The sequence below is a fragment of the Octopus sinensis genome, linkage group LG28, assembly GCF_006345805.1.
Source record: "Octopus sinensis linkage group LG28, ASM634580v1, whole genome shotgun sequence".
NCBI lineage: Eukaryota > Metazoa > Mollusca > Cephalopoda > Octopoda > Octopodidae > Octopus > Octopus sinensis.
The window spans coordinates 555,692-575,803 of NC_043024.1; the positions used below are offsets into that span (position 1 = coordinate 555,692).

A 20,112-nucleotide genomic window follows, 5' to 3' on the forward strand; every position below is an offset into this window, starting at 1 on the left:
GCTAAATAACAACAGCAATAACACAACAAAGCAAACTCTTCCCCCTCAAAAAAACAAATAACAGCAATAAATTAATACTTGTAGAATATATGCTGCCAAATTTTATCTAATATTTTCAAGAGGATTCCATTTATGTCGGATCAACAGTGGTAATATATAGTTCTCAGTCTTCACAGACATGGCCTGGGATTTTGTCACATACCCGTGTCGTCATAAATAACTCCTTTTGCTGCAAGAGAGATGAATAATAATAATAATAATAATAATACAAATACAAATAAATAGAAGAGTGCCATATTATGTGAAACTGGTTGAATGATATTTCGGCATCTAGCATGGAAGGCACGCTAGATGCTGTAATATTGTTCAACCAATTTCACATGATATGATACTCTTCTATTTATTTGTGTGTAACTTCTGGATTAGTTACCTTGGTCCTATATAGTCTTAATAATAATAATAATAATAATGTCCATTGGACACTTTGCAACAAGTATGGACTTGACAGAGCTAAAAATTGGTATGACCACAAGCCCGAAGGCATCATCGAAAATGATAATGCAAAGATCCTGTGGTATTTTATGATTCAGTGCGGCCATGAGATAGAAGATAGGAAACCAGACATAGTCTTAATTGAGAAAGAAAGCAAACTATGTTGGATCATAGATATAGCATGCCCAACTGACAACAAGGTGTGCAATAAGGAAGAAAGAAAAGTCAATAGATATGGGAGGTTAAGCAGTTGTGGTCAATGAAAAAGGTGGTAGTGGCACAAATAATTGTCGGAGCCCTGGGAACAGTGAGTAAAAATCTTGAGAAGTACGCGGAACAAATAGGGGCTGCAATAAGGGTGGAGCACTTGCAGAAAACATCACTGCTTGGAACCGCTTGAATACTCCAGAAGGTGCTCAAAAAATATGGCGTGTTACCTTAGTTAACTGGTGAACAGCTGACACCATAGTCCATCTCTAGCGTTAGAAGCTGTGCAAAGGCAATAATAATGATTTAAAATTTTGCCGCAAGACCAGCAAATTTAAGAGGAGAAGTTAATTAGATCAATCCCGGGGCTCAACTGGTATTTATTTTATCAATCCTGAGGCAGAATTGTTAGGATGCTGAGCAAAATGTTTAACTGTTTCATCTGTCTTTACATTCTGAGTTCAAATTCCACAAAATTAAGCTTTGAGCCTTTTGGGGTCATTGAAATAAATACCAGGTGGGCACTGGGGGCCGATGCTAGCCCTGTGATATTCAAATTTTCTTATAGTTAAATAACGATGGCTTTCAATAATTTTAAATTCCACATATTTCCATAGAACAAGGAACTAACCTCTTCAGTTGGGAGACAGGGACCAAAAGCCTCGATAAGGAGGGGTTCAGCAATGACAGATGTTCGGTAATCGCTGAATGAGAGTCTGGCATCATGATCGACATCCTGTGTCAGCAAAGGAAGATAAACAATGAGACAAGGCTAAAATCAAAGACAACAATAACAAAAATAAAATAAATATTCAAATAAAATAAGGTGGTATCAAAAAGTTTGTGAACTCGTTATATTTCTTAAAAAATAACTTATTTACCAAAGTTTTAACATCATCTCCTTTGAAGTAGTCCCCTTGCACAGCACTACACCGGTCCCAGCATTCCTGCCATTTTTGGAATCAAGCCTGGAGGTCGTTTTCTGTAAGAAAGTCAAGGAGCTTCTGTGATTCGCTCTGGATCTCAAAATAGTGACCTCTAAGCTGCATTTCCATCTTGGAGAAGAAATGGAAGTTCGCAGATATTAAATCTGGTAAACAGGGCAGGTGCAGAAGCAATACCATGTTGTTTTTGGTGAGAAACTCACGAGTGAGGAGAGCTTGGTGACAGGGTGCATCATCATCGTGAAGAGTCCAACACTTCATGCTCCACTGAACCGGTCACTTTCACCAAATGTCCTCACTCAAATGCTTCAAAACATCACAGCTGAACTCTCGATTGACAGTCTGGCCCTGGAGAATGAATTCTCAATGCACAATACCGCAGATGTCAAAAAAAAAGACTATGAGCATGCTCTTGATTGAGTTGCAGCTCTGTTGTGCCTTCTTCATTTGTGGAGATGAAGGGCTATTTTATTGTGATGACTGCTGCTTCGTCTCAAACTCATACTCATTGTCTCTGTAGCAGACTTCCCAAGTTTAATGCAAAATTTCACGTTGGCTTCTTTGTTCCAACTTCCATGATCACAAAAACAAAAATTTCACAACTTGTGATATAAACACAGCGATGTCACTTAGCACACACTGCCTCATGAGGGTCACTGCTTGCTCTCACTACACATGCAAATCCTGTGCTGCCAGCTGTTGGTGTGCTACAGAACTAGTCTGGGAACTTTTTGATACCACCTCATACCTGCAATATTTGTTCTGGTTCCTTATGTTAGAAGTTCTTCAAATCTCAGTGAGGCAAACTTTGCCCCTTTACTTTTACCACAACAAATGTCTCTATCATCATGTGACTTCTGTGCAGTCAAACCATCCCATGACATATTCACTGGACTAACACAGTCTTAACCCTTTCATTACTGTATTTATTTTGAGACACTCTGTGTTTCATTCAATTACTTGAAATATAACAAAGAATTTAGTAAAATGACTTAGTTATCATTCAGCTAGTGTTAGGAACATAAATTGTGACTAAAGTTTGGTGGAAGATTTTAATTCAAAACTTATGAAAACAAGACATTTGTACTCAGAGACAGATTCAGCCGGGTTGGTACTGAAAGGGTTAATGTTTGGTTTAGAGGTTAGGGTATTCGGATCATGATTTCTGAGTTTGATTCCCGGCAGCGCATTGTGTCCCTGTGCAAGACAATTTACTTCTCATTGCTCCAGTTCACTCAGCTGGCAAAAATGAGTTGAATGTGTAATTCAAAGGGCCAACCTTTGAATTAAACTGTGGCACCTTGGGCAAGTGTCTAATATAGCTTCAGACCAACCAAGGCCTTGTGACAGAAACTGAAAGAAGCCATCATATATATATATATATATATATATATATAAATAAATAAATAAATATGTGTGTGTGCCTTTGTGTCTGTGTTTGTTCCCCACCTCAACTTAACAACCAATGTTGGTGTACTGACATGCCTATAACTTAACAATTCAGCAAAAGAGACTGATAAAATAAGTACCAGGTTTTAAACAAAAATGTTCTGGAGTCGATTCATTCAACTAAAGATTCTTTGAGGCAAGGCCCCAGCATGGCCACACTCTGATGACTGAAACAAGTAAAAGATAAAAGAGAGAAGATATGAATAAACAATAGCAATCGTCTATTTACCATTTTCTTCAACACCATATCCACAAGGTCCTTGATTCCTTCATCGGGATCTTCTTCTGTTGGTTGCTGGAGAATTAGAGAAAGAAATGTAAATATTGAACAGAAGACAAGAAACTTTCTATGGTTGAGATTCCAATAATTTGCAAAAACATTTCCAGTTTGAATATCCAGTTCTTCTTCCCATCTCTTGTCTGTATTCACATGCGAAGGTGTGTGGCCTAGTGGTTAGGAAGTTGCATTCACGATGATTAGATCGTAGGTTCAATTCTATGACTAAGTGGTGTGTTGTGTTCTTGAGCAAAACACTTTATTTCATGTTGCTCCGGTGCCCCTTTTGATCGGAAGAGGAATGTTGGCCTGCTCCCCTGGCCAGTGGGGCTGGCATCATTTGAAGGCTAAAACAAAGCCAAAACGCATTGTGACCAACACCTGACAGCCTGGTCGGTCACCTGGTCACGTGACCAGTTTGTTTATATATGTATACGTGTCTGTGTATGTATGTATTCTAATGATGATGATGATGGTAACTATGACGATGGTAACTATGGCAGCAGTGATGGTGACACTGACAATGACAACAGTAATAAAGATGATGATGACAACAGCAACAACCAGGAATTGAAACATCATCCCTGACATATGTATGTATCTCCATTTAGTTGGGAAAAAGAATACTCAGTGACATAGTAGAGATTAATAACACACACACACACACACACAACTAAATCACCAAGACATTGTTATAGTTCACCCTCTTATACACAAGCACATACACAACCCCATATGCATACGTAGTACATATGGATATATAACTTATTGTCCCATGCATAGAGAATCTGGCTTTCTCATCCCTGCTGCTCAAACCAAACCAAAAAACTAACCTTGATTAAACAGTTCTTCAGCATTTGAAACATTTCTTCTCGGGAAATATAACCATCACCGTTGAGGTCGTACACATCGAAACAATCTGATGGAAAGCAGTAAAGAATACAGTGTAAGGAATTAAAAATGGACCCAGTACACTCTGGCATTTGGAAGGACATCAAGCAGTTGAGACCATGCAAAAACAGCCGATTAGAGCATGGTGTAGATCTCTGGCTGGCCAGCTCCTGTCAAACCATCCAACCCATGCCAGCATGGAAAACAGACGTTAAACAACAGTGGTAATGATGACACTAACAACAAAGTCTCTCTGGTTTTAAAATATGTTCTTCACCATGTTACAAGAGGAGACTAGAAGGATTGGTGACTAAAGGGTTGGTGAAACGATGCCTTAGAAAACCAGCCCAACCCAAGCCAGTCATTAGACTGCGATCATGCTGGAGCACAGCTTGAAGTGTCCCAGCTTATTTCTAAGCCTGATACTTATTCTATCAGTATTTTTTGCTGAACTGTTAAGTTACAGGAATGTAAACACACCAACACTGGTTGTTGAGTGGTAGTAGGGGAAAAACACAGACACAAAGACACCCAGGATGAAAATTAAAAAAACCACTTACAGGCCATCTTCTCTTCATTATTTCCTCTGAGAAAAACAGACAATCCACCGATCCATTCCTCAATGCTGATCCAGCTGTCATTATCTTTATCAAATGCCCTGAAAACTAAGAGAGGGCCATCATATGAGTTTGGGTTAGTCACATGTGATGAATAAGACAGAGGAAATGTAATTAACATCTGATAAACAAATTAAGGAGGCAAAGCTGGTAGAAGCATTGGCACACGGGGGGGGGGGGGGCAAATGCTCAACGGAATTTCTCCTGACTCTATATTCTGAATGTCAAATCCCACCAGGATTGAACTTGTCTTTCATCCCTTACAGGCTTGATAAAATAAGTACCAGTTGAATACTGAGGGTTGATGTAACTGACTTAACTCCTCCTCCTTAATTGTTGGCCTTGTGCCAAAATTTGAAACCAAAACCTGAATAAACAAAGGTTTTCTTTAAATTGCTTAGTAATGGTGAAGGCGCATGGTTTAGTGACGAGGAGGGTTTCCAGCTCTTGACTTTACAGTCATGAGTTCAATACCCAGCAGTGCATTGTGTCCTTGAACAAGACATTTTATTTCATGTTGCTCCAATCCACTCAACTGGCAAAAATGAGTGGAACTGGTATTTCAAAGGCCCAGCCTTGTTACACTCTGAATCTCCTTAAGAACTATGTAAAGGGTACACATGCCTGTGGAGTACTCAGCCACTTGCACATTAATTTCACGAGCAGGCTGTTCTGTTGATTGATTCTACTGGAACACTCATCGTCATAACTGATGGAGTGTCATTTAATAATGCTTTAAAATCTTGGCACAAGGCCAGCAATTTCAGGGGAGGATGTAAGTTGATTAGATTGACCCCACTGCGCAACTGGTACTTATTTTATCAACCCCAATTCTCTGCCATATTAGTAATTTATTTATGGACCCTGGAAGGATGACCTCAATAAGATTTGAACTTAGGATGCATGAAGTCAGAACAAATACCATAAATACAGGGGCAAGCATGTCTGTGTGGTAAGAAGCTTGCTTCCTAACCACATGGTTCCAGGTTCAGTCCCACTGCATGGCACCTTGGATAAGTGTCTTCTACAATAGCCTCAAGCCAACCAAAGCCTCGTGAGTGGATTTGATAGACGGAAAGAAGCCTGTCATCTGTGTTTCTCTCCCCCCCTCACTGCTTGGCAACCAGTGTGTACGCCCCATAACTTAGCAGTTCAGCAAAAGAGACTGATAGAATAAGTACCAGGTATAAAATTAAAAAGTACAAGGGTCAATTCATTCACCTAAAAATTCTCAAAGGTGGTGCCCCAGCATGGCCACAGTCTAATGACTGAAGCCAATGAAAGATAAAAGATGAGTCTGATGCTCTGATATTTTTGCCAATTTACCAGAACTGAGATAATTCAGTGAAAGGGAATTACCTGTCTTTCTGGCAGAATCCTTGCCATGTTGGATAAAATGCTCAAGTGGCATTTCCTTTGTCTGAGATTAAATTCCATGGAAGTCACTGACCTAAGATCCAACTCTTCTCCCCATGAAGAAGCAAACTTTGGAAACAGAACCACCACCACCTCCTTCTCCTTCCTCTACTACTACTACTACTACTACTACTATTACTACTTCTTCTCCTTCATCATCATTAGCATCATCACCATCATCACCACCCCACCAGCTGAGCTTTCCCCCTCCCCTGAAATTGCTGGCCTTGTCCCAGAATTTGAAATTATTATTATATTTGAGTCTAAAGAAGCAGCAAGATGGCAGAATTGTTAGCTTGCTGGACAAAATGCATTTCGTCCATTTTTATGATAAGAGTTCAAATTCCTTCAAGATCAACTTTGCCTTTCATCCTTTCGGGGTCAATAAAATAAGGACTAGTTTAAGCCAAAATAGAAATGGATATTTCAGTCTAAAGACATACAGTCTGTCACAGAAGCCATAAGACTTAGATTTCACAAACCTCGATCCATTAAAATGTCGTTGGTCATTCCAAATATATACAACAGAATATCCCGGAACCTGATCCTGTCTAGTTTTTTGTCTGTGTAGTGTTGGTACATCTTAATCAGGTAATTCGTTTCATAGCGTGAAACTGGAAAAGATAAACAGACCCTCGGGCAGTTGAGGGTCAAACAGAAGAGCTTGATATAACAACAAACTAATATGAGAGCACTTATGTATTCAAACAGCCTACTAGAAATAGCAGTCACATTTCCTCTCAAATCAAACTTTATCATATTAAAAGCAGGAAGACTATTGCATCAATTAAAAATCAGTTGTTGATCAATTCTTATACACTGTGGTGTACATCTAGAACCAGGTCACTAATACGTCTCTGAATCCATTATGGGTCAGCAGTTATAGACCAGTAGTTCCCCACAAAGGTCCCTATGAGATTTTGCTGTTAAAATTTATCTGCAATAAATCATTTACACTTCTACAATGCACCAAAGATTTCAACAATTTTTTTTAATACAATTCCTAATAATAACTGGCTCTGTGTTAGTCACTATGATCAGAGTTCCAGTTGATCCAATGAATGGAACAGCTTACTCATGAAATTAATGTGCAAGGGGCTGAATACTCCACAGACACATGCTAAAGTCATAATGACTCATAAGGGTCATTTTCTCGGTTTCCATGGCATACATATCTTCTGCTCCTGGAGGGGATGCCAGTCTGTCGCAGGATGACTCACTTTTGCCAGCTGAGTGAACTGGAGTAACATGAGATGAAATGTTTTGCTCAAGAACACAACAGATCACCCAGGAATTGAAACCACAATCTTATGATCATGAGTCCGACACCCTAACCATTAAGCCATGCACCTCCACACAGACACCCATCCCAGTGAATATGTGGATGCCCCAGAATGGGCAAAGAATGGGATTGATGGAGATTGAAGTGGACACAGTGAATATCAGTTTGGAAGGGAGGGTGAAGGAAATAGGGAAGTGGGGAGGTGACAAGGGACAACATTAGGGATATAATGTGAAGCACAGCGGGGGTAAATGGTACCATTTACAACACCTGAGCCTGCATGTGTGTGCATATGTGCATATATGTGTGTGTGTATGTGTGTGTGTGTGAACTTACAGTGACTTATCTTAGCAAGTTCAACAATTGGTTTCATTTTGGTTCCTCTTCTCTTTCCCTCTCTCTATTTCCGTTCTTCTCCTCTTCCTCTCTTTCTCTTTATCTGTAAAGTAGAAAGAATAACTCAATTGTAGATTTGCCCTACATCATGGCCTTCTGTATACGTCACATTCTCCCTTCTTGCTACAGCTCATACGTGGGCCCGAGTGTGTTCTTCCTGAATCAGGTTTTATTAACCATATTGTCATTGATTCAAACAGATAGGCTTATACAGTACCAGATTAAGGTATCGGCTTTAAGGGTTGCAGCCGAGCTACAACACTTACAGAGATCAACCTCTTAGAACTCACTTTATTTAGTCAAATGCAAAGCTCGTTTATTGTTTTTAATTAATCCTGTCTTTTATTTTGTAGCTTTGAGATTTTGATGAGGAAACTTAATTTTGAGAAAGATGTTGTTCGATTGTTGTGAGAGGCCAGGCCTGACCAGTTTGAGCAGAAAACAAATAGAATATTTAGGCTGCATTTGACTGGTTTAAATGCTAAAGGGTTAAGCAAAAATTGATTTTACTTTTCAAAAGGCACAGGTATGGCTGTATGGTTTTGGGGGCTAAAACGGTTTCGATTCTCTCCTTGAAAAATGCATTTTTTTGAAAATTTCTTTTGGATTCCTACATTTTAGATGTCGGAGATTACAAATATTCAAAAAATGCTTTTAAAATTTCACCCACCCCTATTTTAGATTCAATAAGCATATAGATATGTGTATAAAGGGAGACAGACAGACAGACAGAGATGAACAAACGGATAGGGACAAATAGATTGACAAATAAATGGCTGAAAAAGTTTTTCGATTATTTAAGGCAACACAAGTAAAACGCAAATTCTTTTCACTTTAATGTCTTTGTCTATATCTAATTTCGATCTGCTGATGTTTGTGTCAATTCTCTACAATCTCTTCAAAATAAACAAGATCGAAATTTTAAGTTCGAGAGGGAAATCTAAAAAGTTTTTTGTTTTTTTTTGCATATTCGTAATCTCCGACATCTAAAAAGTAGGAATCCGAAACAATATTTTCAAAAAAAATGCATTTTTCAAGGAAAGGTGCGAAACTACATTAGCCCCCTGTTTTGTCCAATTTTCTAATTTAATTTAGTGAAACGGTAAACACTGTGAGGGCAATAAAATATTTTGCCATGTAACTGTAGAAGACTGTAAGCGGTCACAAGCAGATTTCCCTCGAATCGAACGTATGGCAGACACTCTACTTCTCTGTTCTTTAAGAAGAAAACATGTTAGATAATATATTTTGAAATAAAGTGAACCTTACTACGAGGTGGGTGCGGGAAAATTCCTGGCTTTAAGGGTGTCACGAAAGACCTGACTGGAGGCCTCAAACTTTCGAGTTCTTTTACAGGGTTCAGAAAAATTGAAGGTCCACCGCAATAAGTGTCTGAATCTGAGAGGAAGATATTTGGAATAAAATCATAATTAACTGATCCTTCTCTGAACTGATCCTCCTAACTTTCCAGATTCCCCTCGTAGTCATGACCCGTAGAATGTTTCTGATCATAGATCGGCTGAAAGAAGACTAACCTGGGTTTAAACAACATGAAACGATAAAGGCCTAAAGCAGTTATGTAAAAATACAATGACTAATAAATAAATAAAGACAGAGGTAGAGAAGAAAGAAAGATTTATACCGCAAATAATGAATTTCTTTGCTTGTAATGGCCTTCACTCGCAAGTTCTGTGACACCGTAATTGTTTTAGCATTTCAGTTGCTAGGCAACGACTAAACGATCGTCAAAAACTACGTTTATGAGTTATTCATTTATATATGTTTTATTTATTGATTTTAACATAACTCTGGGTTCAGCTGTTGTGAGCGAAAGCCTGAATATATATTTTCTCCTGCAGTCTCGTCTCAAACAATAATTACCCCACGAGTAAACAGAAACAGTACAAAATCCGTCGAGGGCCTAGGGACACATGCGGACGGGTTGGCAGAATCATTCGGGTGTCGGACGTAAAAATACCTTGTTTGTTCATCCCAAGTTATTACGTTCTGAATGTAAATGCCACCGTTGCCTGTTTTGTGAGGTAGATTTAATCCATCGTTTGATTTAATCCCGCTATGCAGTCCTCGGAGAAGATCGCCCAGTCCTCGAGGGTATAACTACAGTTTGGTACCCCACTAAATTTGTTTCCTCACAACTTTTTGGAAAAAAGTATATTTTGAATGGATTTTCAAAGATACGTGTTATCGAGTGTGCTATTATGTTAATAATATATATAAGTTATCCTTCTTTTTTCTCTCCCGGTTTTGGATTTGGATTTTTAATGTGGTTTCGTATTTTCGTATATATCGGATAAAGACCTCTTCGGACATGAATGACCGTGGGACTGCACCTAGAAAGTTCTCTTCTGAGGCACAAGTCCGGGCAAGGTTGTTTATGGAAGACCGGCAGTCGCCCATACATACCAGCCTCCACTCTCCACGCCACCGATGTTATCCAAGGGAAAAGCAAAGGGGCCGACACAGCTTGGCACCAGTGACATTGCAACTCATTTTTACAGCTGAATGAACTGGAGCAACATCAAATAAAGTGTCTTGCTCAAGAACAACACCCAGACCGGTTCGGGAATCAAACTTATTACCTCATTATTGTGAGCCCGACATTTTAACCACTGAGACATGCACTTTCAGACACACACACACACATATAAGTTATGGCCGGTCAGAAAGTTAGGATTGGTTTCACGTCTATTATTGTTCATACCAATATAGACAACTCACCAGAGGTACCTAACCACTTTACTAATGGAGATAAGAATACAGTCTTGGTCAGCAATGGCTGTGCAAAAAATACCCCAAAACAAAATTCTTGGAACCCAAAATTCCTTCTGGCCAAGATGGAGTTATCTCCCTTCTACCAGTTTCAGTTGTGTCCGAAAAGGGTTCGGTTTATGTTTGATATCAATTCACTCATCAGCAAGGAGGGAATTCAATGTCTTCAACATGAATTTTCTCGCATGAGGGCACTTCACTTCACTTTTGGAATTTAAGAAGGACTTCGGGTCCTGCAAATTTTTAAAGTTCCTTGCCCTTTCAGATTGTATTTATGGATGACTGTCGGGTGACTATATATATATATATATATATATATATATAGCACTTTCAAGTGCTGTGGTTTTACTGAGATCTCCCTTTTAGTAGAAAGAATAGCTATAACTCTTTGACTGCTATTTCTAAATTCGGTGTGTGGTGAGGCAAATCGTTGCTAAACCCTTAATTACTTAGTATATATATATATATAATATATATATATATATTTATTATATAGAAGGAGCTTCTACAGGACTAGAACTGTTTCATTCAAGAGAAATCTTCAGGAAGCTTCCTGAAGATTTCTCTTGAATGAAACAGTTCTAGTCCTGTAGAAGCTCCTTCTATATAATAAATTAATTTTACTCTGCTATGTATTGAGTACCTTATTTACTGTGGTTAACCCCGAATCAACCCGGGACCTACATATATATATATATATATATATATATATATATATATCTGTAATTCTGTATTGAATGGGAAAATGTGTCACTCAAGAAGCACTTCAGTTTGAACAATTTTCATGATGTTTCATATTTGGATGCTTTTATAAAATTCATTCAGTTGTTAAACATAACTAAATCTTGGAATTAAACGGTTTTGATTTACTGTCAGGTGAATTTTGGTCAAACCTGTATGTATGTGTGTATGTCTTTGTGTCTGTATTTGTTCCCATAGCTTAGCTATGTGTATATATATATCTACCAAATCCATTGAGAAGGCTTTGGTCAGCTTTGTAGTAGAAACACTTACCCAAGGTACCACACACACACGTCTGTGCCTATAAACATGTATACATATATGCATACTCACACATACAGTTGCTTCAGTCATTTGACTGTGGCCATGCTGGAGCACTGCCTTTAGTCGATCAAGCAAATTGATCCCAGGACTTATTCTTTGTAAGCCTAGTACTTATTCTAGCTTAGCCAAACCGCTAATTTACAGGGAGGTGAACACACCAGCATCAGTTGTCAAGCGATATTGGGGGGACAAACATATATATATACATATATATACATACATACATACATACATATATATATATATATATATATATATATATATATATATATATATATATATATATATATATATATATATAATATTCTGCTTGCTTCAGTTATTGGAATACGGCCTAGGAGATTTTTTAGTTATGTTTTTTTTTACATCTTGTACTAATTCTATCTGCCTCTTTTGCCGCACCGCTAAGACATTCCAGCCTTAGTCACAGTGACCCTATCATTATTTTTCTAATTCCCACATGCTGAGAATGTCGGCATAACTACGTGAGTCAGTCCCCACCGATCTTGTTTCCTCATATCGTTCCGGAAAATGGATATTTCTTTCAGGAAATCTTCTACAAATACATTTCCGATGCCGTACATTAACGATTATATCTGAATTTTGCTGTGTAGTTATGCCGATACATCAATGACTTGCATCATTCATTCAATGTACCTTTTCCGTTTTGTTTTTCAGAGTAAAGGATGTGTGATAAGAAAGAGACCTGGTTGCTATTTCTAGCGGATCGAGCGACGACGTAGTTGGCTGGCGGTACAGCGCGCGCCGCTGCTAGATCATTCCTCGGTAGTTCACCCCCTTTGTATCTAACCTCTTCCTGCTACTCCGACTGTCACACATGAAAGCGTTCAGGGCGTTGCTAGGCAATAGGTCGCATCTGCAACCGGAAGTTAGTCATTGCTGAGGTCAGATTCTGTCCTTAGTACCTGGAGAACGTGTCAATAAACGAAAGACAACTCATCTCGCGCTTGTTATTTGGTCAGGCACACACACACACTTCTAAACATGCGAGGGCAAGTTGAAAAGTCACTGGCTTTGGTTAAAAGAAAATACGGGAAGATCTGTTAATTATGATTTTATTCGATATATTTCCCTCTCAGATTCAGTCTTTCTAAGCCCGTAAAAAAACTTGGAAGTTTGGGCCTTTCGCGACTCCCTTACAACCAGGTACTTTTCAGCACACTCTCGTATATCTGTCAAATATATCTTCACAAGGGCCCATGTAGTCACGAGCATATAAACACACCCTCTTGGCCATCCCATCTTTGACCCAAGCGGATCACCGACGACCTGACCATTTAGAAAGAGAACTGTAACCAACATGTTTGGGACTCATTGTAACATACCTACGCAAGTGTGTCTCTCGCCCGACTTAGTTTCCTTATAACTTCCAGAAAAATGGGTATTTTTTGATGAAATTTTCTACAAATATACTTCAGATGTGGTAGATTTAGATTATATCGGGATGTATTGCGAAAAAAAAGTTTTTTCCGAGGATGGGGACAGGAGTTTCGTACAATTCACACGAGTCGACTATGTTTACTCATTTAAGAAAAATTTAATATTAAAACAAAAATTGGTGGGTTCGCACACATACTGACACATAAAATGGTACGTTACAAGCTGCTTAGATTTTCACTATCAATTCCGATATAATCCTTGTAATCTATAGCATCTGAAAGGAATTTCTAGAAAATTTCATCAAAAAATCCCCGTTTTTCTTAGGAAACAAAGCCAACTCGTGTTGGTTTTCCAAAACTCCTCTCCTCACCTTTGGAATAAAAAAATTCACCACAAATTCCGATATGTACATCATCAGAAGCGTATTTATAGATTTCTTTTCAAAATATCAATTGTTCAGGATGTTTTAAGGAGACAGAGTCAGGGTAGGAGGGCACTTGTGTAGGTTTGCCCTCATTTTTAGCTGAGTTCACTCAAGCAGCATGAAAAGAAGTGTGTCACTGAAAGACATCAGGTGCTAGGCTGGTGTAGGGATCGAAATCACAGGCCTTTATGATCATGAGAACGTCACCCTATGTGTATATATGTGTGTGTGTGTGTATGAACTCGTGGCCCAGTGCATAAGATTTCAGCATTGCAAGCCAAGGACGGTTGGTCAGTGTCTGGTTGACTCTGTAACTGTGTGATAAGAAGGTTTTGTTTCCTAAACACATGGTTCCAACTTAGTGAGTGGCACCATGGGCATGTGTCTTCTACTATAGCTCCAGGATGACCAACGTTTTACGAGTGGATTTGGGTGATGGGAACTGAATGAGCTCATCAGAGCTGTCGCACACATATATATATCAACATTTCACTGAGTGCAGTATACTAGCACAAAAGGTGTATAAATGCAGACATGACTGCGTAGGCAAAAGAGTGCATTGGGAGGTTGGCTGAGAGTATGGCTTTGAAATAACAGAAAAGTGGTATGATCATGAACCAGGAGCTCTGATAGGAAATGAGAATTACAAGATCCTGTGGAACTTCCCCATAAGGACTGACCATACTACTAAAACAAGAAGGCCAGATATTATAGGAATGGTGGGGTAAGCTGATTATGTTGATCCCAGTGTTCAACTGGTACTTATTTTATTGCGTCCAAAAGGATGAATAGCAAAGTTGACCTTGGTAGAACTTGAGTTCAGAATGTTAAGACAGACCAAATGCTGCTAGGCATCTTGCCTGGCATGCTAGCAATTCAACCAGCTTGCCACCTTCTATTCATAACGTTATTAGTAACTATATACAAAGCAATAGACATAATATTAATTGTAATCTCCATCCTAGAGGATGGAGAGCCCATTTGAGACAGGTTATTTGGTGTAATATTCCATTTAAGATAAAGTTGGCCACAAACATACTAGGCAAAGTTTACACAGTTCTGGACAAACATTTTCCACCATCAAGTGCTGGATGTGTAATACCAGTGCGCATGCATGACAGAGTGTAAGCACCCTGAGAGAAAAGCTGGACATAAGGAGCATTAGATGTATGCAGGAGAGACGACTGCACTGGTATGGTCATGTGTTGTGTATGGATGAGAAAAGCTGTGTGAAAAAGTGTTACACCTTAACAGTGGAGGGAACTTGTGGATGAGGTAGACCCAGGAAGACCTGGGATGAGGAGGCGAAACACAACCTATGAACGTTGGTCCTCACAGACGCAATGACAAGCGACTGAGTCCTTTGGAGATATGCAAGTTTATTTTGAGCCTCAAAGAGAAGGTTATTAAATATTATATTGAAAAGTTGATAATAGTGTCCCACCATATAATTTAGGGAATATCAGATGTAACTTATGCCTCAAGGAAACACTGCAAATGCTTAAATACAAACCTAATATAATAAATAAGTGGAAAGGATTAATGTTATGTTGTTCACATTTATTTAGAAGAAATTTCCAAGCATCCCCAAATAAATATAGCACTAATTTATTCATACTGGGGCACCGCCTTAAAATTTTAGTTGAATGAATCGACCCAGCATATCGGTTCCATTCTAGCAAAAACTGTCCGATGAACGGCAACGGGAAACTCAGAGTAACAGGTTTTGTTGAATTTTCTGCTGCTTTAAATAAAGTATATATATATATATATATATATATATATATATATATAATAATAATAATAATATGAGGGAATATTATTCCAAACTTATAGAGAAAAATTCAATTTAGAAATACTAAATCAAATTTCCCAAAATTTATATATATATATGTATATATATCTATATATACGTATATATATATATATATATATATCATCAATGTTTAACGTCCGCTTTCCATGCTAGCATGGGCTGGACGATTTGACTGAGGATTGGTGAACCAGATGGCTGCACCAGGCTCCAATCTTGATCTGGCAGAGTTTCTACGGCTGGATGCCCTTCCTAATGCCAACCACTCCGAGAGTCAGCAATGTCAGTGTGTATGAATCTGCAGTTTCTCTTTGCTTTTATCCTGTTAAACCATTCCAGTACTTCTAAAGTGTTACATCATAATCTGAATGAGGAAACTGCTTTTACTCCGAAAATGGATTTTTCTTTTTTTTTCCAACTACACCTAACTCTAACTTTACTGGGTTAATCAATCTAGACTAAGGGATCAACTTTATAGTCTTAAGCATTATAAAAAGGGTTGCGGTGCCAGGTATTCTATTCTAGCATTTATTTTTAGTTTGCAGCCAACTCCTTGGCTTCCAGCTTAATGACCCTATAAACCTCTTATAAATATTTGCTATATTATTAGATAGAAGACTTTCATATATACTATCACCTTTGCTGTATATATTGTTTTATCAGAGGAACCATGCAATTTATCTGATTTGCATAGATGTATTAAATATTTATTCAATTTACTTTAGAAGCTGTTTCACACCTTAAGAACTTAGTTGTTTTTAAGATGTTTAAAAGACCTTCTTTAGATTTTTTAAATGTCTTTGTAATGCAGTGAAGTCAAATTTTTCTTTATAACGCCCACGCTAAAAAAAAAGTTCCGACGAAGCTAGGTGATACATAAGCACTCAGCAACGAGTGCATTGCATCCATAGCAGAAACAGCTGTAAGCTAATGAAGTTCATTACATCATTTCTTGTTCCTTTGTCATTTGTATTATCTCTTGTTCAATTAATGCTTTTCTCTGAAGCATAAGTATATTAAATTCTAACGCTAGATTATTAGTATCGCTATGCTTTAACGTAATAATATACATACATGTGTGTGTGTGTATTATCTTTAATCGGCAGGAGTTACAAAGTGCCTCAAGCGCTGAGATCTTTGTGCATGGCACTTACGCACGAAACTCCCGGCCTTTGTGTCACTTTGTAACTTCTGCTGATTTAAAATATATATACATATATATATAGTCATGTTTTAGGTTCTGTCTCTCCACAGTGTACTACCTTGCATACACACACACACACATAAACACTCATACACATTCACACATACGTATACACATACATATACACACTTGCCTCATAAGCGAAGTTTTTTTTTTTTAACAACCGATACTTTATTTTTTAATAGTGTTTAATCCAGAAAATAATTTTATAATTAAAAAAAACCCAGATTGTAATAAAACCCTTTTTTTTCTTCCGCAAAACCCGAAACTTCCTCGTCTCGGCGTTAGTACAGATGAGAAAGCTCTCATCATGGCGGACGCCGATTCGTTGTACGACATGAGTTCTGACTTGGATATGGATCAAAGCGCCGTCGATGCAGACGTAGAAGACGACGAAGTGTCTGGACAAAGGTAATTGATATTCTCCCACCATTTGCTTTGCTTATTCGCTCTCATATATTCTCCGTTTCTGCACACAAATCCCGACCTTATCCCGAGTCGGGGCCATCGAAGCCGAGTCTTCATTCTTCACTCGAAATCCGTCTTTTCTTCTGCGTAGACAAGAAACCCAACAATTTGAGATTTTCTCCTTCTTTCTTTCTCGTAAATTTCCCAATTCATATTTCTATTTCCCTCCGACCTTCTTCCTCTCTTCCCATACCTTTGTTTTAATCATTTATTTCCCCCCAAATGTCTTCTGCAACATTTCTCACGTTTATTTCTCTGTAATTGACTTTTTGTTTATTAACGATTGCCTCGAAATCCTCATTAATATCATTAACACTAATGATCTTTAACACAGGCACGAAATTACTTTTGTCTGGCAACGATATAAAGATTCATATCGTTGATTAAATTAGCTGTATCTGTAATTCACTGGGGCAGTTTCTATCCCAGCCATTCGCCGCCTCCCCTTCGTCCTCCTCATGGAAGATATTAAACCAACGAATTAAACAAACAACAACGACTTCGGTGCGATTTGAAATCGGCACTGGGCGTAAACGAACTAAATATCGAGCAAGGCTTCATTCGTATTCCTATTTTCTTTGCTTTTTCTGTTCCTTTTTGCCGATTTTTATCGCAATTTGCCAACCAAGCAACCCTTAGACACGAGGAGCCGACATAATTCGCTGGGAGTTGCAGTCAATAACTGAATCGACTGCCACCAGTAATTATCTGCTTGATGAAGGGCAAACATCACCTTTTCCGGTGAAATAACTGTAACAATACAGGGTGTTGAAGGCTTGTGTGTATATATATATATATATATATATATATATAGTATGTATGTATAACTATAGATTGGTGATTCCCCCCCCTCTCAAACTTCGTTGCCTCATAACTTTCTGAAAAATGCATGTTTTTCTTTTTCCTTTTTTAATTTTGCTGCGATTAGATTTCGCAGGTTTTGATAGCAATTATGTTGATAAAATTTAGTAAAAAACGAATTTGGTGTTGAGTTTCGAATCGGTTCTATTCACCCCACCCTTTCGGCTGACCCTACTTTTTTTTTTACCACCAATTTGCGTAACTTTAAGCTATTTTCGCATTTAATTTTCCCAGATTTACATTTGAAACGTCCACTTTACGTGGTTTACATTCTAGAAAACATATTTTTGTAAAATGTCATTTAAAATTATGAATGGTGGGAAAGAGAGAATGGAAACTTCTTATGAAAAAGAGAGAGAGAGAGAGAGGGCGGGTGTGTAATAACTGCGGGAATATAAAGGAAATTATATCGGTGAACCGTCTTCCACATATTCACATATACCTACATAGAGACATGGATGCATTCGTATATATTTACGAATAATTATGTAATGATATTGCAATGAATTTTACGAATGCAATTTCTGTTAAATGATCGTTTTATCAGTGATGCTTATAATTTTGGGGACTGTATATATTTATATACGTGCATATATATATACATGCATTAGGCGGGTTTTGTGTCCGTTCGGTGAGAGTTTATATCTCTCAATTACATTTAAAATCTACGCTTAAGCATCTCAGATTTAGTAGTAGTAGTAATAATAATGGTTTAATTTAATAAAAATATTCTTAGCAGTTGGGTGTGTTTTGAAGGGTGGAGGCATGGAAAAAGGAAAGTGTGGCTTTCATGCCCTTCTCAAGAGCGTAGTTGTGGAATAGAAGTGTTGGTTGCACAGGGCTACAAATTCGAATTTTTAAAGGGCTGAAGATCTATTCACGTCACCTCCCTTTTAATAACTCTATCTCCTTTATTGATGTATATACCTCTCTATACGTGCGTATGAGTGTATATTTGCGCGTGCGTATATATATATAATATACTTTTATAAGATGAGTTGTGTGATAGTGACTTCGAAGTTCGTCTGCTCGTCTTCATCGGACTGTGGGAACTTCGAAGTCACTGTGACCACTCTTGTAAATGCACCATAAATACATACTGTACAAAATGTATCGAGTAATCCTTCGGTTTAATATAAAATTGTTTTATTATAAACTCGACGAGAAAACAAACATATATAGATGTACATACATGTATGTAGATGTTTTAATATATACAGCATCGAAAAAATGCCGTTATATACATATATAGATACATATCCTCGCATTGGAAATCATATAGGTACATGTATGTACATATAATCGCATATGCCCACGAATTACAGGCGCTGAATGCGATCTTTGGTTTTGCTTGTGCCACAAAAATACCTGTTAATACCTCTCCCAGCTCTTCATTTTACCATAGACACTGTCTTCTAAGGTTAAAACATTCTGGGGTTTTTTTGTCAATTAGTGTCAAAATAGGATGACATTGCAAATGAGATGAGTCGAGCGTCTGAACTGATCAATATAATAGTGTCACGACCTTCTACATGTAGCAGCCAAATCGCATTCTGTCATCTTCAAAGCGGAAGGACACCATTTCACATATACAAGGCAATGCTCATTGCCATATACTATAATAAAGTTTACAAAACGATGGCATGATCAAGGTTGGAACGGATTTGATTGTAGGTCTCCCCCATTTATTGCTGACCTGGAACTGAACAGTAACAAAAATGGATTTATTACAATTATTTTAGATTTCTGATCAAAGGCTTCTCCAGATGTGGCCATCCCATATTTCTTTTATATATATCAAGAGCTCTACTGTCCAATATCTTCTTTTAAGACTATGGCTATGTCATTTGTGACGACATTGTGTGTGTGTGTTTACGATCAGATCACGTTTAAAAAAACACCGGTTCCCGTCCCGTTGTCGAAGTTAAGCAACGTTGAGCGTAGTTAATACTTAAACGGGTGGACCGCTCGGGAAACCTTTGAGCTGGTAAGCAGAACTTTTAGGTGCCGGCATGGTTGTGTGGTTAAGATCGCTTTGTAACCACGTAGGTTCTGCGTTCAGTTTCACTGCACGGCACCTTAGGCAGGTGTCTCCAGTGATAACCGCAGGTCTGA

General features: G+C 38.1%; 3 protein-coding genes across 3 annotated transcripts in view; 2 read left to right on the forward strand and 1 right to left on the reverse strand.

Moving 5' to 3' along the window:
- Positions 1–20,112, forward strand: part of LOC115225911 (protein O-mannosyl-transferase TMTC3) — a 355,782-nt gene that overhangs the window by 158,478 nt on the left and 177,192 nt on the right. The gene's annotated exons all lie outside the window — the stretch shown is intronic.
- LOC115225916 (EF-hand calcium-binding domain-containing protein 1-like) lies at positions 59–9,761 on the reverse strand. The gene is made up of 8 exons (XM_029796921.2): positions 9,614–9,761; positions 7,912–8,014; positions 6,776–6,907; positions 4,821–4,925; positions 4,203–4,288; positions 3,322–3,387; positions 1,331–1,435; positions 59–229 (listed from the first exon to the last, which is right to left on the reverse strand). The coding sequence occupies exons 2-8, from the start codon at positions 7,946–7,948 to the stop codon at positions 164–166; spliced, it is 597 nt and encodes a 198-aa protein (XP_029652781.1). The 5' UTR covers positions 7,949–8,014; positions 9,614–9,761; the 3' UTR covers positions 59–163.
- The window catches only part of LOC115225909 (glycylpeptide N-tetradecanoyltransferase 2), a 57,902-nt gene continuing 54,676 nt past the window's right edge, over positions 16,887–20,112 (forward strand). The window contains exon 1 of the mRNA XM_036514670.1: positions 16,887–17,079. Coding sequence (XP_036370563.1) covers positions 16,979–17,079 — 101 coding nt within the window. The 5' untranslated portion in view covers positions 16,887–16,978. The remainder of the gene's footprint in view (positions 17,080–20,112) is intronic.